The 24,693-nt window shown below is 40.8% G+C and overlaps 1 protein-coding gene across 3 annotated transcripts in view; it reads right to left on the reverse strand.

The window, feature by feature from the left end:
* The window catches only part of ARHGAP24 (Rho GTPase activating protein 24), a 244,228-nt gene that overhangs the window by 158,284 nt on the left and 61,251 nt on the right, over positions 1 to 24,693 (reverse strand). For all 3 annotated transcript variants that reach the window (XM_082050916.1, XM_082050917.1, XM_082050915.1), the window contains exon 2: positions 13,406 to 13,605. In XM_082050916.1, coding sequence (XP_081907042.1) covers positions 13,406 to 13,585 — 180 coding nt within the window. In that variant the 5' untranslated portion in view covers positions 13,586 to 13,605. The remainder of the gene's footprint in view (positions 1 to 13,405; positions 13,606 to 24,693) is intronic.

A 24,693-nucleotide genomic window follows, 5' to 3' on the forward strand; every position in this document is an offset into this window, starting at 1 on the left:
CACCGCACTAGATGAAAGTCATATGGCTGCTATTATGAAGAACATCACAGTACTGAATTACCACGCACTGCTTTTAAAAGCTGTACTAAACATTTAATACTTAAACAAAGGAAAGTGTTTGAGAAATATTTGGGATTATTCTTTTTTAAATAGAGTGAATATGCATTATTCCACTAATGAAACCGTTCTAACTTCTGAAACCTGGTGTCTTCACAGCAGTACTAGTACTGCTGGTTTTATGACAGAGACCCCATGTTACCCAGAAAAAAGGAGACGCAGCAAATAGAGCAGGGCTCCCAGCAGTGGAAATCACATTGAGAAACACGTATGCAGTACAGACTCCACACGCAACACCGCTCCAGTTGGGACAAAATCGTTCCAATTGGATTCAAAGAACAGCAGCTCACATCTACAGCTATTCTGAACAGTCTATTGGTATTTTCAGCAGGACACAGCATGGGAAGTCCCAATGCTGTCATCTTCTGGGATACCAAGAAAAGCAGCAACAATTTAATCTTGCAGACCTTCCTTTTGTTTAAACATTTCCTTAGAAATACTAGACTACTCTACTTAGTATGACTCATGATATCAAAGAAGTGCAAGAATACAGCTGTGTTGCAAATGCAAGCCAAGAGTGGTTATCTTGGTTTTACTCTGTGTTTTCTTCATTTCAGCTTCATAGCTTAATTAGTTTTACTTGCAACATTAAATGTTTTCACATTTAGACATTAATCACAGAATCAGAGTGTGGCTGAGGTTGCAAGGGACCTCTGGGGATCATCTAGTCCAACCCACCTGCTAAAGCAGGTTCACCAGAGCAGATGGCACAGGAATGTGTCCAGGTGGGTTTAAAATGTCTCCAGAAAAGGAGACTCCACAGCCTCTCTGGGCAGCCTGTTCCAGTGCTCTGACACCCTCAAAGGAAAGAATGTTCTCCTTATGTTTAGATGGATCCTCCAGTGCTTCAATCCGTGCCCACTGCCCCTCATCCTCTTGTTGGGCACCACCGAAGGAGTCTGGTCCATCCTCTTGACACCCACCCTTGAGATATTTATAAGCATTGATAAGATCTCCTCTCAGCCTTCTCCAGGCTGAACAGACCCAGCTCTCCTCATCAGAAAGATGCTTCAGGCCCTTCATCATCTTTGTAGCTTTCCACTGGACTCCCTCCAGCAATTCCTTTTCCTTCTTAAACTGGGGAGCCCTGAACTGGATGCAGAGCAGAAGATAAAGACAACCTCCCTCAAACTGCTGGTCACACTCTTCCTAATGCATTAAATAAGCCTTTTGTGCATTCAGAGCACTAGGTGTGGTTTCTTCACACAGTTAATTCTTTCCAGTGTAGCAAAGGGACCCCAAAATAATAACTTTATTTACTAGACTAGCTGTTACACTAAAGAGGTTAAAACAAATGCCATCACACACGCTTGTTTTTGAAAGTGGATGTAATCTGTTTCTTGCAATCAGAAACTCATCCACATGCCTTGTGAGAAACATCACCTAAACCCAAAGGTCATCATGCACTGGCCCTAAAATCCTCATTTTACACTTGAACAAAGGCTGGGTTTTCACACTCTGGAGTCACAAGTGCCTTGGTAAAGGAAAAGCTCCTGCTTGCAGAAGAGAAGGGAAAAGGACCAGCATTTTCTTGCCTGTGAATACTGCTCTACAACCAGTAAGAGCCAGTGATAGCATGGATGTCTACTAAATTTACTCCTTCTATTGAAAAAAGGGCTTTATTAGAAGCTGGGGACTATTTTAAGGAAAACACCTCACTATTTCCTCTCTAGCATCTCTTTGACACAATATATGTGAATCCTCAACTGCAACTGGCTGAGAACAGCTTGATTACGCATAAAATGGTAGATTTTACCTTCACCTTGGTACAAGCCAGAGGGTAGAAACTTATTTTATGCATTTGTTCTTATTGTCACATTATAAAATTCCGAAGATTTCTTTTTTGCTGAACCCTCCACCTCGGCTCAGGTTAAACTATTGAGAAATGAGGCAAACGCCAGAAGACTGAAAGCCAAAACACTTCAGTACATCGAAAAGGCTGACACAGAGACTTTGTACTCTGTTTTTCAGCTGTGACTCATACTTTTTTTCCCAGATAGTATTGCTTATATAAATGACATTATATAAACACAGAAAGAAAATGAAGAAACACCTGGAATAACAATCGAACCCAGGAAGCCAAAGGAAAAAGATCTGTGGTTGATCAGAAGCTAGTTAAATGCAACATAAATGTGTTGCCAGCTAGACTGTGAATGAAATCTAACACTGGACTTCTTCCAGACTAATCTGTGAATTCTCATACCAAGGAACATACCTTCAGGAGTCCACTATTACACTTACTTTGCAAAGCCTAACCCCCATGAGCTCTTCACTCTTGGCAAGATACTTGGGGACAGAAGAGTTTTGGTACTGCATGAAATGTAACACACCTTCATTTAAAGGAAACGAAGCAGGTTTGATGCTCTTGAGATGGATCTGGCATTCGTAAGACAGGCACACAGAAGGCTACAGCACAGTAAGCTTCACATTGCTACATCTCTGCTTTCCACTGGATGTCTCATCCAAGCTCTGCCCACAGGCAGCCTCTCTGCTCTTAAATATTTCTGTAAGGAATTGTGAAAACAGATCCATCTCTGCCTTTTTTCTTTATCCTTTTCAGCCAAGTGCTCACAGGAGTTGTAACTAGTAACTTTTTTTTCCAAAAGTTCCTCTATGCAATCTTTCCCCTCTTGAAAGGCATTATTTTTGTAACACATAAAAGTTGGTTTATATCACAGCATCTGTCTCACTTACATGAAACTAGATTGTCACACTGGATTTAAGAGCGTGTAGGTGAAGAGGTACTATAATACTGCATCTAAGAAAAGATACCATGCGAAGCCATGAAGTTCACACCCAGATACTCCATAGTTACTGATTCCGTATTAGAAACGAAAGGTTTTATTATAAAGTGCGCTAAGCACAACTCACTTGCAGAAAACATACCAGAGGAAACACAACATATAAATAATTTTTTAAATATATTTTCAGCTCACAAAAGCTAAACAGTGTCAGTAATTGCTGGTACACAATAGGAAAGGTATCCATTTTTATCCTAGGGCGGAAATCCAGCACCTTAACACTAGGCAGTACGTGGCAAATAGTAACTCTAAGAATGACAGAGCAACATTTTTAATAATATCCTTTCTCTCCACAAATACTAGACCTTTTCTTCAGATGCGGTGCAGTACTTATTATTATGCATTATATCTATTATTAGATATAATTTATTTCTTATTATCTACTGCTCTTCAAATGAGGAAAAGGGGGAAAAAAAAAGAAAAAAGAAAAAAGCTGCATGTGTGTCTCCTTCTCACTGGGCTTCAATACATATAAATACTCTCATGTTTTTTTCAATATGTTTACTTTTCTTGCACCTTGATAGAGTGTTTGTATGTTATAAAATACATTTTTAAGATACTAAAGCTCTGATTAAACAGGCAAAAAAGGAGTTGGTTCTCACCAACAACCAAGTGGGCAGCCTGGGGGTGCCCCCAAGGCATGAAGGCTTTTCATCACTCCCCATGCTTCATGTGACTAGCACTATTTCAAGGCTAAAGCAGCCATCCATCCAAAGCAAAGGAGACCTGCCACTTCACCTGTTCTTATGGGAAGAAATGAAATATTAAGTCCGAAGCAACAGACATTATGGGAACAGGGAGTGAAAAGGCATAGGAAAGTTGTCCTAAAACACAGCTGAAACCTGGGGATTAGGTGAAAAAGTCTATGCTGCTGAGCCATCATACAAGAAGATTATTGTGAGCTCCACACCATATTCAAGCAAATGCACGTATAGTAGCTTACTAAAGCATGAGGCCATTACTTAAATCACAGCCTGTTTCCTATCACCTGCATTAATGCTTGGTTCACGTCAACAGGCTTCCAAAACCTGTGTCTATGAAAGTCCTTAGTACTCTTTAATTGCTTGTGGTCATTATTCAAGAGTTAAAAGCGTCTGCTTTTTCTTGGAGATGCTGCAATAACTTGCTCAGAGCAGGAGTTCTTTGTGGGCAGCTGCACAATGAAGACTTTTAATGGGTTTTATTCAACAGACCAGGCAGTAACAGAGAAAGCTTTTGTTAGCTCAACTTTTGTGCTGCAAGTCTACTGAAAAGGATGTCCTTCCAGCATTAGAAGTTAATTTAGCTGCTTCTGTTACCATTCAACCCTTGGCCCCTGTTCTGAAGCTGCCAATACAAATACCATCTGTGATGGCCGTTCTCATAAACTTGTTCTGTACGAAGGGATTTGCAAGGTCTGGCTCAGCTTGTTAAGGAACACGTGGCAACCCAAAGGCTCTAATAACCAAGACACTGAGCAAGTTTTGGGTTTTCCCGCACCCCCCCCCCCCGCAGTGTTTATGTTATGTAGCACATCTTCACCATTTTGCTGTATTTGAACTTGCATAGAATCCATGTCATTTATCATGTGCTGAGCCTAAGGTCACACAGAAGAGTGTTTAGGCAGCCCAGCTGAATGAAGTTAAAACTAGTGGACTTGTATAAACACTGCTAAAAATTGTTAGAATCTGTCCTCAGTTACTACAGCAACATTAAAGAACTCCCTTAGCAATACCCAAGGCACTCGCCTATGGCCTATGCAAGGTAATGCAGCTCTAATTGAACTTTCGCACATGTCAAACATTTCCTGAATAGCACACACTAAGCTAAAAGCTACCTGCAGCGGCTTCCAGTTATCAAATGTCACTGAATTTGATCAGTCAGACTCCAAAACACAACGCCCTTATCTATTCATTACCTCCAGTGTTTGACCTCAGGCAAGACAAAACTAGCACATAGCCTCTCCTGTCCAAATTAATGGAGTGCAAAAACCATAAATTTTATAATGGTTAAGGCTCCACATATGCTTGAAAGGAAAAACCATTAGATTTGCTTAAAGATGAATTTGAAGATGCATTTCCACAGAATTGCACCTTTTACCCTCACATGTGATGTGTAGCAGTATCCATGTTAACTGCTTTACTCTGCTGGTATTAACAGCAATTCAGCAAGGGAAACTGGAGAGAAACATCTAAAGCAGACCATTGCTGTTCTAGTGAGTATGACAAAAGGCAGCACAGAGGAGCTGACAATACAAAACCACTGGCACAATTAATAATTTAGTTCAACAGACTTTCAGAAAATAAGGTGGTATAAGAAGATAATCAATGATAACCATCACAACACAATATTAGGTGTATTTTTTTAACCAGCAGCAGACCAATGACCTCCTTTGTCCTCTCCACACAAACTCATTAACCTATTAAAATCTACATTCACTAGCATCCACCAAAAGCACAGTTTTCACCTGGCAGGCAACAAAGCAAGGCAGCAAATTAAAATCTCCCGTCAGTTGGCACAAGCCAGAAATGGAGAGGGAAGGCAGGAGGGAAAGATGGTAAAAGCATAAGAACAAATGCAAGACTGAAGACAGCCCCCCCCCCCCCCCGCCCCCGCTGCCATTCCCCATGGAAAAGCAGTTTTGTACCATGTGGTGGCTTTCTACATGTGGAAGTATCACTCTCACAAAATGCTTTGAAGCATACTAAGGGTTTAACTTCAGAGTTAGCAGGCTGCTCCAACAAGCTACTTCCCTGGTCCCACATATCAAAAGGTGGGGGCAGTTCTCTGAACATTTGGACTAAGCAGATGCGGTGGCCACCAAGAACCAAAATTAAGCTGTTGGCTGCTTTACATCTTATTAGATCTCCTATCTTCTCCAACCTAACAGCAGCTGTTGGCTGAGTCCAATTATACACATAGTTTACACAACACATGGTAGCACACTTGAGAGCTTTAGCTCTGAATGAACACATGGGTCAACGGTGTTAGCATTTTCTGTCAATGCCATAAGAGCTTTTGCTTTCTTCTATTACAAAAATATTTACTAAAGCTAATTTCCCTGTTTGGATTGATTAAATACACGGAAGTCTGGAAGCATGCATCTATTTTTCCCAAATGGCTTTGGAAGTGGAGGTGGGTCTGTATTGCCTGCCACATTACACAGGCAGACTCACAGGGCATCTCTTCTTTACCATCCTGACTTTCCCGATTTAGTTTTAACAGCAGTAAGTCACCCAGGAATACACAAGTCCAAACACCATGAAAGGTTCGCATTTCTACCTACAAAACCATCTCAACCCAGGGAATTTTGAACTTCAGTCACTGGACTCATTTGATGAAGCCTAAAAGGATACAGACATGCTCTCAGATCTGCACAGCATCTAGGACCACTGTTAGCTTTTTTGTTTGGGGGCAGGTGAATGTCAACATGCATCAAAAAAGCTGATTGTTGAAAATATTTACAAACCTTTAGTTTAAACTGAAAGGCAGATAGGGGAACTGCTGGAGGCACAGAGGTAACCATTTATAATCTGCTATTTTTGAAGTCATCAAATAGGATGGAGACACTGAACCATGTCAGAGAGCAACAACTGTACAACTGGCCCTTTATGAATGCTATAGATACTGGGAGAGGAGGGGACAGTTAATTCACCAGACAAAGTATTCAGAGGCAAAGGAAAACCTGGGAGTGGTTGGGCTCAGAACGGGATCTGAAGAGAGAAAACAGCAGCAATGCAAGAAAGATAAAGACTGCACCTGAGAGCTGTTTTGAAAATTCACTCAAGTTCAGGGTGACTGAAAAGCTACAAGCCCTCAGGAATGAAATATGCACAGATTTAAAGAAAATTGTACAACAGCAGGATAGTGATTTGTAGATGTTATCTGCCGCCCAAATCCTGTCCCACAGTTACCAGTCGAGTCACAGACAATGACACAACTGCTACATACAAAGCCAACAAAAAGTGACACTGAACACTCCCTGCACTGCACCGAAATCTAAAAACTATCTTCATGGGGGAACTGAATTTCCAACAGCATCAGCTGGTGCAATGCACTGAAAAAAACTGCCTAATTTTGGTGCAGAATCTGTAATCTTGCACAGTGCTTAGTGACACTCCTGTAACTAATGTGGCAGGTAATGCTGAAGGAGAAACTTTTCTGCTTCCTGGGAAAATTTTTAAGACTCCTACTGGGCCAAGCCCAAGGCCTCCAAAGTTTTTCAAAGGAATAAAATAAAACAACAATTACTGAAAAAAATGAGTACATTGTTTGGTCTGAAATAAGCAGAAAAGGAGATTAAAGTTGGAATTTGATCCACTCCAAGTTGAGCGCCTCAATGACTGACCTTATGGCTATTTGTCTCAAATTGAGGGCAAATTCAGTCCTGCAAATTTGAGAAATCCTTTCAAAGCAACAGAATAATGGCAATAGAAACACCCTGGTTTCAAGTAAACTTACCCTTATCACACTCACCTGTTTTGTACAAAATTCCCATGGGTATCTACTGACCTAAGTATATTATACCTTTAATAGCACTGACTTAAGTAATTGCAGTTAAAAAAAACATATTGCTATGAATAAGTTGCTAAAACTTGCAGCAACAAGCAACTTAAAACCAAAGACAGGCAGGTATTAAAAATTGCAGAACTAAACTGTAGAAGCTAAGACCTATCCTTTAATAACCATCTCTGTATTCTAGAAATTTCACCACTTGAGTTGCAAAAGCCTGCTTATAGTCCTGTATTTGAGGGGTCATTCCCTGAAAACCCATAAGAAACACCTGAAGTGGTTTTGGGGCTTTCACCTCACTTTCTGCACTAAACAGATGTAATACCATTGGGGTAGTTCACTGTGAGAGGGATCAGGCTTTGGATGGCTTTGCCTGTTGCAATGCCAGGTCATATCTGTTTCTTTCTCATATAGACAACAAGCGTGAGATTCTGCTAGTTACGTCACAGAGCATACAACTCTTCCCATCTCATCTGAAACTCAGCGATAAGAGTTAAGAAGTTCATTTTCATTTTAAAACTTGACTTTATGCTCAGTGAAGGAGATCAAGAATGAGCAGAAAGGAAAAAAATGCATTTGTCATAAATAGAAAGGTATGTTACACAGAGGCTTCTTTTCCTTCAACTAAGCGTTTCAAGAAACACGAAATGTCGTTATTCCAGGAGCACACGTGTAAACCAAAATCTGTTTCTAGTTTACACAACGTATGCAAAACTGCAACAAGCAGTACTTCACTTCAGTGAGCTTGTGCAAAGTCAAAAGCCATGAAGGGGAAGGACACAGGAGCGACATCACACTCGGGACTGCCAAAGGATTGACAGGACAGCAAGGACACCCAGGCCACGACTGCGTCAGGCTCTATTCAGACACCCAAAATACAGAGCTGCTATTTCTTCTCAGTTTGGTACTTTTTTAGGTGAAGTTCAGCAAGACCAACTGGAAGCCTTTTCTCAGGACTGCTCCAGAGCACGTTAGTGTCTCAGCTGGCTGACTGCCTTCGCAGAACACCGTGGCATGTGACTGCTTTAAAATCTTCATTTAAGACATACTGGACATCCTTCCATTCCACTGCATTCACGTGAACTGTTTAAGCTGTGTTTTCTGGGGGAATTTTCAAGGGTAGGAGAGTTTGTTTTGTTTGGTGCCTAAATTCTGTATTCCACACCCTCAAAAAATGTATTAAATAGCCAATAACAGAAATCCTTCCTAACAAGTCCTTTCATTACTGGCAAACATCACTACTAATGGAGAAAATCTTACATAATTTCATCCAGCATATTGAGTTTTCAGGGAAATTCCCAAGAAACACACTTTATCAACCCCCTACATTTCTTGTGACATCTACACAATGGTATTTGATTAATTGCTCCCCTACAGTTTGCAGTAGGTAACTCGGGTAACTCAGTATTTCAGAGTACTGCTCCTACACAGGTAAGGGTTTTACCCAGCATCACATGTCCATCCCAAGACTGCTTTTGCTTCCTAGATTAATAGCAAGTGTTTTGCCTAAAAATGAAAACAACAACAACAACAAACAGAAAACACACCACACACGCATACAAAACAACAAACACAAAAATAAAAAACAAAACCACAAACCACCAAACAAACAAAAAATTCCACCACAAACCAAACACAAACCACAAACCCACACAACCCAAAGCACACTCTGTCAGCGGTCTGGACATTGCTTGCTGTTTTCACATCAAGTCCCATTTCTTGTGACACAGTTCTGAAGTGCATGTCATGTACAATTTGGTTTTTCTCCCTTGACCTCCATTCCCTTTTAACTTGTAAAAAGGCTCAATGCTCAGTCTGTAATCATATTCAATACTAATACTGAAAGGCTAAGTTTCAAATTATGTAATTATCATATTAATTTCTATTTAACACATTCATTAGAAGCTTTATTTTCATTTAAAAATGCAAGTGAAATTTGTCATCTGTTTCCTATTAATGCTATTAAGTGGATTTTTCTACCAGTGAAATTTTTACACAAATTGAATTAGATGGGAAGCACGTATTTTGGTGGAAAGCAGTAGATAAAATATTCTGTTTGTACAGAGACAGTCTTTCCCTTACAGAAAAATGGTAACCTGCACTTAATATTCCAGCTGCCACTTATTCAGCTTCAGTCAAAGACCCATTCAAATTTAATGTTTAAGATTCACACCTTAGCACTGAAATCCGCTGTCTCTTCCCAAGGCTTTTCTAAGATCCTGTGAGCCATCAAATACTGTGTAGCATTATTTACACCAAACATGCATGAGCTTAACAAGATGTAGAGGATAGAAACTGAACACACCAAAATGTTCACAATGGGATGTAAACTGAAACAGCATATCATTGTCTGATTTCAGGTATACACCAACATGTATTTCTTGAAGGCTAGTTCACAATTCTTTAAGATCTCTCTACTATCCATACCTCGAATTCAAGTCCACAAACCAAGCTGAGTGGCAAATAAATACTAAAAGACTCTTCTGACTGAGGGATCCTGCCATTCGTGTTCATTTCGAGTCTCATACCAATGCTGCTTCATCAGGACAGGCTTTGCTCCCATGAACTCACTTCCTCACTAACACCAGGAGAATGCGACAGTAAAGCCGCAACAAGGAGATGATGCTTGGAAGGTCCCTCCTGCTGCTCTCAAAAGCACCGAAGCAGCAAGCTGTCTCATCAACAAGAGTACACTGACTTCCTTCTCCTACCTTCAATTAATGCCATACCAACCCAGACAGAGCTGGAAAAGTTAGCCACTGGCAGAGAAACAAGCAAGACACAGATTTTCATTGGCTGCATCTAAACAAGAGCTGTACAGTGAAACAAGGAATGCTAATGCTGATATTTTTCAGCTGCCCACGTTTCAAGCTTGGATAGCTGACCTTCAGATACGGCGTAATAGTGGCTTTCTAAAGAACAACAGGCTAGCAGGAATAAGGTGATTTACCAAGAAGGTAAAAAGAATTAACAAGGCAGAATGCTCTATCACTTCCAAGGTAAAAATTACACAGAATTATCAGAAATCTGATTTTATTTCTTCACATGATATGGGCTTGCTCACTTACTTGCTAGGTTGCCTTCCAGATATTACTGCTTTCTGTACCTGCATCTTCAGTAAACAGCAACACCATCTTTGCCAGATCCCCAGAGACATTTCAAGGATATCAGAGCAAAATCTAGCTGCTATTCTTACCGATAAAACCCTACAAGGGAAATATTCTTGTGTTTGATGATGATAAAGAATCAATGACAATTCACTGACCTTGGCTTAAGACAAACAGATGTGTACTGCTTTTCCCTCTGCTGTTCTTCACTTGCTCCCTGCACCTGTAGGCAGTTGACACAGGTTGGCAGGGACATTTCCCCACTCTCACACTGATAGTTAGTGACTTTAAAATTTAATAGCCTGACACCAAGGAGATGTACACACATTGGCTAAAGCGTTTTGTGGTAGCTACCTATACAACTAGCAGGAAATGAGCATGCTTCAGAAACTCCTAAGCATTTACTGATGGTCTAGACACAATATTTTTTTTTTCTTTAATCCCATTATACACAGTCACTTGTAGAATAAAGTCCAACAGATAATATGCTTTTGAAGTTCAGTTCCAGTCACATCTCCATCACTTTCAAAAACGCAAACTTCGGTGTGTAATATCTAGTATAGCCTGGACAGAACCAAAGCCTAAAATGTGAAGAAAATTGCTGCTCAGGAGACCTGCTGAATTTACACCAGAAACTGGACTCTGCTTTTCTCTAATTCACGTTAAGGCTATGAACATCAACTCACTGGTTTGTCTTGTCCTCTCCTGTTGTACTACTTCTACCTCCTACAAATATATATACACAAGGTGTGTAACTAGAGCATTCCTCAGGATGAGTAATCACAGGTCTCTGCTTCCTTCCAAACATAACCAACTAGAAAAATAAAACTGCAATCCAATCTATAAAAAGATTCATTAACTCTATTATGTTATTGTCTAGACAAATCACTGTACAACTGTATGTCGTACAGACTGTACAATCCAGTAGTGAATAAACAAGTTTTTATTCCCACATACAGATCCAATACTACATTGCTAACGTAACAAAATACAGCTCTCCATCTCCTAATGATATCCCTATGCACTGAAAATCCATGGTATCAATGTAATTCTTTGCTTTAGCTCTCCAAAGCAAGAATACCAGGGTTCCCAGAAGGTCACAGTGATTTTCTTGTCAACGTTAATGCATCAAACCCTTCAGTGTAGTTGAATGGGGAACACCCATTTCTGCATGTGGCTTTGAACCTGGGCCACATTTCAGGAACGGACACTTGTGCAGTTTACTTCGGAAACATTCCAAAGCTACACCAAGATGAGATATTGACTGATCCTAATTTGGACAGGTCCATTCATTTTCCAAACCCATTGGCAAATACATTTCTGTTGGCACTTGCCTCCCTCACCTCATATCTCCAGGTGTCTTTATGAAGTTACTTGAGGCTCAAGTGGAAAACTCAAACTTTTAGTTATTTAGTCAACTGTTACCTAACTTACCAAAGGTATCAGAAGATCAGAATCGCTACCTCCACAAAAGGGAAACAGCAAATAGTCTCTTCTGAAGCCATCCCACAGGTCAGTGGAAGACAGACAAGACGATAATTTGAGCTCTATAGTGCTGCACAAACCTCCAGGCAATAAAACTTTGTGTCACCTCTCAAAAACCAATTAAGTCCTTCCATGCAAACATAGTAGCAAATGTCAAGTGCTAGGAAGCAGAGTTGTACTTCTCAAAACCCAGGCTCTGGCTCATACACATTTTTATTTTTATGGCTGCTCTTGAATATCAGAATAGATATAGTGAAAGACATTTGGTTTCCCAGAAATTATTAGCTATTTCATATTCAAAGTACTCACACTAACATGTAGTTTGTAAATATGCAGTGTGTTATTTATTTAACCCGTAACTATATGGGAAAATTTTACGGGCAAACAGCTACCAACGCTGTGAAATTGGTGCTTAGAAGTTAACTCACATATGAACCTTCTTTGTGAACGTTTACCTCAAGACTGAACAGTTTTCTTAATCCATGCACCATAATGCAAGCTGTAAAGATTGGCAAAGTGTCATGAGCCGTTGCATCCAGGAAGGTGGACTAGAGGGGCTTCATATTTCTGAGAATGCCCTGTCAAATTCCACATAAAGCTACACCATCAAAAATTTGGTAGGCATAAAAAGTATGAGTGCAGTCATATTTTAATATCTGCAAAGGGTAATTCATAGATGTCAGAGCTTCTTCTGAAGTCACAAGCATCTAGGAAATTATTAACACATAGGACTACCATACTCCTGTAAGTGCTAGCACCAGATCTCTCTTCTTAACTTATTATCACAGAGGTTCAGGCCTGCCCTCACCTGAGAGGCAGCATTATTTACTCTACTCTTACAGCACTCTGGAGATTGACGGCCCTAAAACATGCTGGTGAAAAAGCTAAATAGATCGAAAAACAGATGAGCATTAAGGAGCAGTAAATCACCACAAGAGAAGTAGGCAGCAGACAGCAGTTTGTTCCACACTACAGATGGCAATGCATTCAAGCTCCAGGCTTAAGGGATTTCCTATTTGGGAAAACACAAAGTGAGGACACTCAACATTTTGAAGAGCAGAAAAATACGCAGTAACTTTTCAAGTACAGCTTATTCATCTGCATCAATCATGTCCATCTCACTGACTTTTGCTACTTGAACTTCATGTACACTTCACACCCTTTAAAATGCGGAAATGAGAAAACCTGACCTGGAAAAAGAAGTTTTAGAAACAAGCCTGACGGGGAACCACATTAATTACCAAGGCCTGACTCCGTTGTGTGTTCATGGTAAACAAAATCCCAAGCTGTACCAAGTCAGTGACAGAGATGGAGAGGTTTAGTTCTTTCAACACCAGACAACTCTACTTGTATTTACTTACTTTCTCCCCATCACCTCCCATCCTATTTCCTCCTTTCACTTACCAAAGGCTTGGTTTCATCTTCATCTTTGAAATAGTAAAGCTGATCACCCTTGAGAACAAACCAGCGTGTGTGCCAGGTCTTGACGAAGCCTCCTTGCTTTCGCAGCCACCCACACTTGACAGCACTGTGCCGCCCGTGGCTCGGCAGGGGAGTCTCTGCAGAGCCATTGTGTTCTTCCATACTGGGACCAGGCAACTCTCCTGTTGAGAAAATAAGAGGAAAAGGTAAAATAATCAGATTATTATCCAGGCAGTAAACTGCTCCTTTCAGTACAGCTGGGAAAAAAAAAACATGCTCCAACTATGAAAGTGTGCTATAAAAGCATTTTTCATCTGCCTGCTTATTCTCATAGTAGCACTCCCATTCGCTGAGGGACTATTACTCACCTGTAAAAGACAATAATAATAATAATGAACTGAGTTGCTAAAATATAAACAAGAGGCAAACGATTTGTTCAAGTACAGCATGGGATATTCTAACCAGCACTGAGGAAGACACCAGCTGTTTCTTGAGGTGAGTTCTGCCGGATTACAGACAGTAATGAGGAATATACTGATAATACGTCTTCAGACTAAGGGAGGCGGGATGCTAACAGACACTAACAGACCTCTGCATTTCATATTTCCTGACAGGCTTGGTGCTGTCACACAATATTAAAGAAGCCCTTGCGTCCCTGGGGCTTAATACACCCCACCAGACAAGCAGGCCTCTTATATTTTTTTTTTTTTTTCAATAAAGTCAATTTAATGGAATGCTGACATTAAATACAAGAATAGCTGCATATCCCCTCATACAAGCAATCCCTTGACTGAAGTGGGTGTGTGTCCTACACTTATTACAGACATTTTGCAAATCATGCATAACTCTGGTACATCAGCTCAATGCACAAGAAGTGTGTCAAAGGTAGAGCTGAAGTGTGCGATTAAACTGTCACAGCTTCGTATGGCTTTTTCAGCCTTGTTAAAACTGTACTTTCTCACCATCTCTGGACAGTCATGAATCTTCCTGATGGATTTTGTATATACAGTCCTGCAGGCACGTGCTTAATCTTCATGGTCAAAAAGCTCTTCCTGATCCCCTGTCAAGTCTACAGCTCAAATGTAGGATTTTCTGAGTTAGAAGTTCTGATGTTTTCAGTTACAACACAAACCAAATCAAGACCTTTGTGTGCCAAATCCTTTATACCTAAGCAGAATAAAATGTGACTACATCCACAAACACAGCTTTGTGCAAAATTAATGGTGAATGAAATTTCACTGTCTGTAAGCGCTTGAAGGACATGCTGCTTTTCTTTCTGAACTACCACTGGCAGCCTTTCTTGCCCAATCAGGAACTTGCCCAGCTGTCAGGGCCTGGGAAAGCCTGTTTCATGGGTATTTATTGTTTCGAAACATCAAGGTGGGAAAAGAACAAAATATTCTACACATTGCAAGCAAGAGACATCTGTGACTGAGAATATCTAGACCAAAGCTTCCTGTTCTGACTTTGGCAAAGTAGACTGGTGAGTCCAGTCTGGCACTCCCGCTCCAGCCTCCTACACAGCAACAACGCTGTCCCTGAACAGAGTAACAGACATTGGCATTTCAAAGGTATGTCCTCAGCTTTTAAAGCAGATTAGAAAGATGGATACACATTCATTTCATAGACAAGACAATCCCTCTGACAATTAACCCAAGTACTTTATCTGGATAGCGTTACATTTTTGTAAAGTAAGTTGCAACAGAATCAAGCAAGAATAAATAAACAGATCGATAGATTCCAGGAAGGAACGTTTTTCAGCCTGTTTTTCCTCCGGCTCCTTTCTTCTTACCATTCACACTTACCCTTCTTTGGAACAACTTCTCCAGCTGCCACCTCTGCTGTGCGCTTACACCTTCTGCTTTTAACACGTACATACAGCCTGTTGTCATATCCCTGCTTTGGGCCGTAGCCTGGAATCCGATCTCCGTGACTAAAACTCTTAACTGCCCTGTGGCACTGAGGTTAATGGGCCTCAACACCAGCACAGAGGTTTTATTGCAAAGTGCCAATTGCAAGATCAGAACTTAAATCACTTGATATTCTTTTCAGAAAAAGGAAAAGAAAATATTTAGCCTGCCCCTTTAGGGTTCACCTAGATTCATCCAGAACACTTGTACTGTTACATTTACTTGAGCAAAGTGTCCCTGCAAAATATACAAAGATGTCCGGCTCTCAGCAGCGCAAACTTGGGCCTGGAGTTACAATTACGTCTGAGCAAGAACCAACCAGACGATAAACCCTCAGACCACACTGGGTGTCTGTGAGGGTCATGTACCATCGGAGTGCACGCTCTGAAAACACCAGCTCTGGGGCTGCAGAGGGTATTAGAATGTGCAGCAACTTCCTGAACTGGCCCTTGCCTCCTTCCAATCTGGTGCTGCAAAGGGGGATTCAAGTACCACTAGAAAAATTAATAGTTGTCTTTCTCAGTTTCTTGTTCATAAATCTCTGCTCACACTTCAAGGTCGTCTGGGCTCTTGTAATAAATTTTTCATTCGCTATGCACTGTAATAACTAACTACAAATGAAAAAAAAAAAAAGCAGTAGCCAAGCAGCCTCTGAAACCCCTATAGCTTTATCCCTGGATGCCCAACCTCTCTTACTCATTAGTTTAGCTTTTTAGGAGGATGAAAACACGTTACGTGAAATTATTTGCAATAAGAAACTATAGGATCATCTCCCAAGAACCAACTTCAGCCATACACAGCAGGCTTTATTAAACTTGTACCCTACCTCTGCTTAACACCCTGTCTGGTAAAACATGTCAAGAACGGGGACAGACTTATCTGTGCCATATGAGATTATTCTCTCCAAAAGGAAATACAACCAACTCATAACTGGCATTTTTTGAATCCGAGCAGAAATCCCTTGGATGCTGCTGGTTTTTGGCTGGGCCAAGTAGATGCCAAGAAGCAGCTCCCAACTCACATCCTTAAAACGTGTATTAGCAAGTATTTTACGGAAAGCATTGTAAACAACAGGTAAGTTATTGCAGCTGAAAAAAAAGAACAAAGTTACTGCCCATAGGCTACTCCCAGCTCCTTGCTGCACAACAACTCCCCAGCTAACCTGTCCAGCTTACCTCTGCTGCTTGGGCCAGCCTCAAGCTAGGAACAAAGGAGGAGTTTAAATACAGTAATTATGTGTATTACTCCTGTTACACTCAGACCACAAACAAGAATCTAAATACCCAAGTCAAAAGCAATTAACTACTTGGGTGAAAGGCTATTTCAAATTTTGTTCCACAAAGTCGCATTTCACTAGTGTTGACACCAGTGTAAAGCCTAAGTATTGTGATTTTAGCTAGTCATGCAAAATGTTAATTGATCTACATCTCTTCGCTAAAATTTCTATCTTAAACTACTTCTGCAATATTAAATAAAGGAGGTATAGGAGAAATGACATTATACTGCTCACAAGTTCCCGCAGGCAAGTGTAAGATCTTTGAATAAAAACAGTATTGTACCCTGGGACACTTTCTATACAAAAAGGTTGTCTTACTTATTAGTGATTTCATTATTTTCAGCAGTTAAAATTTCAGCAACTTGACTTGTTTTTGTTAAGAAGAATTGTATTTAGCCACGAGACTGTTTATTTGTTGTTTTCCATCTCTCCTTCCCTTTCAGAATCTGCGTACTACAAACCAGACTTGGAATCACAAATTCCAGCAGCTGGTTCTCTTTCACTAGTTATTTTTACAGCTGTTTCAACACCAAGGTCATAAAAATAAATTGCAGAAATATCAGGGCACTGGCACTTACGCAGAAAACAGCGAGGTGCAAACAGTATGTAAATAACACACAACAAAGTGTGGAATTGTATCAACATACTTCAAGTCCTCTCACCCTCATGAGACAAGGCAGAAAGCCACGCATTTGCAAGCACTAAATGAGCATATTACTCAAACCCATCTTCTGAACAGGAAATGCAACTTGTACTTGCTGCCAGAGTCAACTCTACTGACTTGGCCAACCTCCAGTTTAGGTAATGAGCAGAACTGAACACATGGTCTGTGTGTTTGGGGCTGGCAGTGGGCAAAATCTCCTGGTCTTGTCTGGTCATCAGAAGTGCAAAGTAAACAGAATGAGAAACGTTCCCTGACACACTAGCTCTGCACCAACATCTCCTGGTCCACAGAGCCCACCACCACCTACCACCGCTGGCCCAGATCCAACCTCCTTCTGCTCCCATAAGGGAATCTGCCTCTCTCACTGGTCTCTCTAAAAGGCAAATAACTACACTTAACGTTATCCTCGCCAACAGGGAAGGGCCACACTGGTGCTGTGCAGGGAAGTGTTTCTGTTCAATTGGGCAGCTCCCTCAGATCCCAGTGCTTTGCCAGGAAACAGTCAGAAAAATCATTATAGCACAGCAAATCTAGCGACAATGAATAGTCACAGGACTGCACCAAGACGACCCATTTGGCAAGACAGCCTGATGGCATGCAGTATGTTTTTATTCTCACTGAATTTCCCATGGCCAAGATAGCACATTTCAAGCATGCAAACCATCACCAGCTTTTATTTCCAGCAACCCTACCTCATCCTTGCTGTCACTCAGATGCTGTATCAGGTCCTCTACAGCCCAACATCAGCCTGGCACAGAAAGGATAAAGATGAGAAGCCCCCAAAGCACCTACCCAGACCCGCACTCCTCCAGCCTGTCCCAACGTCTAATCCCCTTGTTCTCCCAAAAGAGCAAACAACGCAGCATCCCAAAAGAGCAGACAATGCAGCACTGCATTGAGATGACTTTTCCACAACAGACACATTAACAGATCTAGTAAAAGGCTGCAATTTTGCAGCAACAAATGATTTGCACATTGATGAACCTGTCTGTCATGTATATATACACACATGTATGTGTGTAAGTGCTTGAGTGCAAAATGCATAAAAATCTGTGACTCAACAGTTCTATATAAAATTAGATTACTTCAATACTGCAATGCTTACATGAAGAGATATAACCCATTTTTCAAGTAATGTCTACTTTTGGGTTCCTTTCTACTTATTTCCCATGAACTATAGGCTTATGTGCCTAAGTTTAAGGTTATCAGTACCTTTCAGGTAGGGAGTGCTGCCTCTGACTGGTGAGCTTCCTTTTTTTTTTTTTCTTTCTTTAACCTGGCTGAGTAACAACTGCATAAAAGCATTTAGTACCTGAAAACATTGTCTGCCTTCATCTTACTCATAATATGTTTCACAACACCTGAATCTCTGCTACAATGCAGAAATGCATTTGTGAGCAACTATTGCAGGAGGTAAAGACTAGACTATTTCTCACCCGAGTGCTTCAAATCTGCTGCTACTCAACTGTTGTGCCAGTGTATTGCACGTGGAAGGAAAGACCATGTCAAAGAGGTGAAAAAATACTTAAGAAGAAAGTTAACTTTCCACTAGTGCTTAGCAACCATTTTTTCAAGACGTACATTGCAAGGAGTTTCTCTCAAGTTATGTCACTGGAAGGAGCTATTTCAAAGCATTCCTGTCTTGTTCTTTCTCAAAGGTTGCAGCAGTGCACTTGCCAGGAGCCTTCCTCCACCAGCCTTTAGAACAGATATTATTATACTTTTATCCAGAAGGTTTTCTGAGACATCTGAAAGCCTTTTGTACCACTGGCACTAACGCTCCTAATCACAAATACATCTGGCTGTTCTGCATTCCCCATGCCCTTTTTTGTCCTATCAGGGACAGCCTCAAATGATTTTGCTTGACAGAATTACAATTTTAAGACCTAAATAATTACTACGTAGGCAAGAAAAAAAAAAATGTGAAAAGTGTTATCAGCAGTCAGATGTTAGAAGGTCTGATCCGCAGCCCAGTGAAGCTAACGGAAAGGCTTCTCTTAATTTTAAATTCATTTTGGGACCAGTTCCCAAATCCAAGACCGAACAATTTTGCCAAGACATTTAGGTCTTGGTCAAATACGACGCTTCAGTACATGATTTGCATTTCCATGCCAGAACCATCCTACAGATATTCCTACACTAGTCAGACTTCTAAAAGCCTACTGTTTGCTTACAGGAATTCAAGCACACCTATAAATAGCCCAAATGAAACGGCACTAGGGAATTTATGAAGAACATTACAAGGTATTCAACTTCTTGCGAATTACAATGAAAGCAAGTTAAATTCTGTTAGGTACCATTGAAAATGTCACAGAGTGTGTGAATACTTGACTTCTGCAGTTGTGACAAGTATTAGCACACATGCACAGTCTGAAACTTATAGATGAGGTCTAGACACCAGTTCTCTTCCTGTCACTTTCTGCCCTGCTGCATTCAGCTCAAGGCTGTAGATAGGAAGCTGAAGTGTGCCAGATGCTCTGTAACTGCTCTTGCAGTAGCAATGATCAATAGCAGCACCTTTGTATTTAGCATGGCCTTTGGTATAAAAAAACACTGTCAGATGGGGAGAACAGCAGAGTCAGAACCTCTTGCCTCTCCTTTGTCCTTTCTGCACTCAGGAATAAACAGAGCTCAGGGTTAGTGCTAAACACATTATTTCTCTACGGGCTAGAACTTATTTCTTCCGCATAAAGTAACAAAATCATATTGGCTTCCTTGGTAGAGATCACTGGGTAACAGTATTCAAAGAATCCTCCGTATCTGTCAGCTGCTGCTAGGTAAAGCAAACCAAGTGCTGTAGTTCTGTGACTACAGCATCATGCTGTCAAGTCAGTATTTTGGGTGATTGTCACAGGTTAACTTTTGCTGCCATATATATCCAAGCAGTAACATTCAGACAAACCGCTTCCTGTCCTTCCACTACCGTTGTAGCAGCAAGAGGCATCATGAAATGGCACAGCTAAAAGCACTTTGCCCATTACACACTCTTCTGACACCTCAAATGACACTTTCTGTTCTCTCCATCACTTCCTGATCTCACTGCCATTTCTGAGTCGAGACAGACTCTACCTTTAGAATACTTGTTTAACTGACACACATTTACATACCATCTGTCCAGCTGTCTTTTCTGAAGTGCAGATATACACTGATTTAGCAGTGATTATGAAATGTCACACCACAAACAAAGAAAGGTTTTGAAGGCTTAAGGAGCACCCTACAATGATAAATAACACCATCTCTGTTATGCTTTTGCTTGTTACTTGTGACTCATGTATGTCCTCAGCTTTTTCCTCACATGGTAGCACACACTTGCAAGACATGGTTGCTGCTGCCAATGTAACTGAAAAGTGAAGTTGTGATTAAACTAGAGCGGTCTCTCATCTCCCAGGTTTCTGCCCAGACTGCTACTTCAGGTGTCTTATTCCATAAAACTGGCAATGCTGGAGAGAAATCACACACAGCAGAAAATCAGCTATAACTACCTGGAGAAGCATACAAAACTACAGACAAGACAGAAAACAGCCTCTGGTAGCTGAAGGGTCAAGTGATGTGAGATGGACCAAGAAATGCACAACACTTGGCAAGTCCCACAAGCTGAAATACTGAGCAGTGAAAAGGTCAAGGAGCAAGTCAAAAAGCAGCATCTGGAAAAGCAAAAAAAAAAAAAAGTCCAATTCCCAGATGTCTCTCTCCAACCAATGGATTACACTGCCTCTGAATATCTGACACTGAAAAACCTCAAACCCTGTTTACAGTTTCATACTTTACATGGAGAAAGTGATGGTAAGGACAGCTTAAAAACAACTTAATTCACATGTGAGTGGTGAATTCTTCAGCACTTACTGACTCCACTTACAAAAGAATTGATTAAGATTTGTGTCCAAGCATGATCTCAACAGATGATCTTTCAAAGTATAAAAATAATCTCTGGCACAGCTCTTTGTTCTCAAAGACTGATGGCAAAAGGCATCTGAGTACAGCTGTCAGCAGCCCTCTGACAGTGAATCACTAAGAATGGAACTCAGCTGCCTGTTCTTTTAGGAAATCTAGCACAACTAGGCTTTCCATGTTGTACTCACAGCAGTTCAGGCCTTCCACATTCCTTGTAAAATTGACCAAGGGAACTAAGATGTTACAAGCCACATTCACTAAGTATGCTGACAGGGGGGAAAATACCTTCTAGTTTGTCAACAGCAGCAAAAGCCTCCTCCCACAGCTGATGCAATTCAGCGCTCCCTCAATGCCTTTAACTCCAAGGGCTCCTCCACAAACAGCCAGAGGTTAAATAAATATGGAATGCAAAGTTGGAGAAACAACCCATGAAGGAAGATGGGGCAGAGGAAACAATTCTTCTAAATTGAAGGAGCACATAAGTTCTGCAGAAAGGGTTTGTGGTTGCTAGAGACTGGGAGGAAGGAAGAGGAACATCTGCTGCCTGCACTGAACTTCAAAATTCATCTCTTGCTCAGAGCAAACAGCCCCAGCGAAGTCCCAACTCTGGCCACCAGCACAGCAACATCACTCCTGATACACAGAGGTTGAAAGCAGGCAGAACCTTATTTCTGGGTACCTCCAGAGACACCACAGTGGAGCTTCAGCCCACCTCAATACACCCCAAAATGACCTTTCAAATCTTACATTAGGTCACATTTGGTAAACAGAACATTTTGGACTTATTTTTGACATATTTACCACTAACATTTAATGCAAAATTACTTTCTTCTGCGTTGTTAAATAAAATGTAATGTGTTTCCTTTTCAGTTCAAAGAAGTTCAAGTAACAGCAGTATTTGGTATTCTGCTGAAAGTTCCTCTGAAGCGGACATCTCACGCTCCAAAACATGCTTCCCCAGAAGTACCACAGCATTGTACCACTGATGGAATCACTTGCACCTGCCTGCACTGAAATTCAGAATCACCATTTCTCACTCGCTCTGGAGGTGCACAGACAGTGCAGCACCTGGGGGCAACTGCAACGGCATGTGTGTAAATGTTACACACATACTGTACACATCCAAACCAGATTATGGATAGTGAACACTATACACAGGTAGTGAGCACACACCCAGCTGCAGGGAGTATCTTGACACCATTTCAAATAAAACACGGACAAGTCAGAACCGAAGGCTCAAATGTGGCACACTCAAGCGTGTATCCATTTCCATTCCTAGTAAACTCAGCAACAGAGACAAGGTTTGAGTCCTCTCTGCCTGCCAGCCACAGCAGGACTTAAACTTAAAACAGACCTACTTTAAACAGAAATCAGTGTAGTTTCAATGCTGTTCAGAAATGTTTAATGTAACTGTGAATTGCTCTGTCACTTAAAAACATTAACCATACTGACATAAATGTCTATGTTGGAATACTGGAGACAATATAGTCAACATTTCTGAAAGCAGACGTGTGTCTTTCCACAGAGAGAGCCAACTCAAAATAAGCACTGTTACTTTGTAGTTGACATTTCCATCTTCTGCCTAGGAAAAGCATTAATTCGTACTTAAGGAATGAACATTTCACATTTTTAAAAACAAGTTCGCATCATAAAGAGTCTGCAATCCTTTCCTATATATTTTAGAAAGCAGTAGGTAGAATGTTATGCCATCCAAATTGTTTAAGTAAATGAAAAATTACACTGTACTACACTATAAAGCCATTGTAACACTGCTTTTTCCAGTAAAGCTGTATGTTAATAGTTTCCCCAAACTCCTAAGCCAGCATGAAGACACTTGACTCTGAAATTAATACCTAGGAACTGTAATAATTCATGTGGTCAACCTATGCATGGATGCTCACACCTACATTTCCAGCTCATACTGAAGGAACCGTTAAAGCCAAAGATGCACTCCCTACTGTATTGCAACCACAGTCTTCAGGTTCTGTTACTATAACCCACAGTTAAAAGATGATCACACCTTCTTTAAAAGTATTCTGTGTTCACCACTTTTCTGGTCATTACATAAAATGCACTTGAGAACTGCACAGCCTAGAGCATAGCAGCATGCTGCCGTACAGCGCAGCTTCCTCCTCACACACGTCCGGTGTGCAGATTTAGAGAGAAGCGGAATTAAAGTCAAGAGCACTTTAGCAAGTAACTGGTAATCTTCAGTGACCTGAAAGCTAGCTAAAACCATGTAAATATCTTTGTCTGGCATTGCTCCACCAAAAAAAAAAAAACAAAAAAAACCCCAAAAAACAAAAACAAACCAACAGAAAGAGAAGTAAAATCTATTTAAGTTATTCACCTAGTAAAAGATTCAGAAAGAGGAGACAGGCACATGTTACTTACCTACATAAAACTTAAAGTAAACATTTCTTGGTTCGTTCACTTAAAAACACCAGCTAGCAGCAAAGCAACATCAGGCACTCTCCAAGTTTTAAGTAGGCTACAAAAAGAGAGACCGCTGCAGTAACTAGGACGAACACTTCATAGAAACTGCCACAAAAGCAGAAGAGAAACCATTTGAAGATGGCAGGTCCTGAATCTGCAGCCACTTTGAAAGTGGCCTAAGGATGTTCAAGTTCATATAGTTCAAATTATTCAGCATCCAAGAAGCCAAGAGAGGCAAGGTATCCTGAGAATATAAATTCCTCTTGCTACAAATAACAGAGCTCATGAATAGCATAAAGTAATGATAACAATAAACCAGAAAGACCTACCTTTTCTTATCAACTCCCTTTGCAGTAAGAACAGTCTGTGGGTTTTTTTAAGCACTATCTGCAGAGCAGAATAGCAGTGTGCCCAAGGTAAAGGAGGTTATCACCTTCATTCAGAGGGACTTACTATATTTCACATTACTGTAGTCAAAGCAACAGGGAAGCCTCCCTGCCCTCCCCCCAAAAACAGCTCATATCTCTATCTGGACACCATTGCTCTGCACTGTTGCTTTTCTTGGATTTTCTTTCTACATTTAAATGGCTGTGACTTCACAAGCCTGCAACTACTGCCTAGGACAAGTCCACCTTGCAACACAAATCCCATGAACAGATCTAAGTTTGTGTGTGAAAGGGAAAAAAAAGGCTGTTGTTGGGGCTTCTCTTTGTACAAACCTGAACATGTAGAATTTACTTTAGTGTTACTCATATTACTAAGCTCATCCCCTACAGCATAAAGTCACAAGGAGTGTGCATGGACCTGGATCTGGGTCATGGCTGTAGCACTACCATGAAAATAAAGCACTAAATTACACAGAGCCTATTTCTTCCTCACTAAACACAGGCCTCCTTTTCTTCATGCCTATACTGATAACAATTGGTGCTGAATTCTGAAACATTTTTAGCACTATCTCTGAAAATAAAGCCAACTTACCTCCAAGATACACTTCCGTTTTTGTGACAATGTAAGTTACTCATCACATTTCAGCTCTTTTTTTCATGTTTCAAACATTTGCTCACAGTAATAAATCAACAGGGAAACAAACACC

The sequence above is a fragment of the Streptopelia decaocto genome (assembly GCF_964273445.1).
Source record: "Streptopelia decaocto genome assembly, chromosome: 4".
Taxonomy (NCBI): Eukaryota; Metazoa; Chordata; class Aves; order Columbiformes; family Columbidae; genus Streptopelia; species Streptopelia decaocto.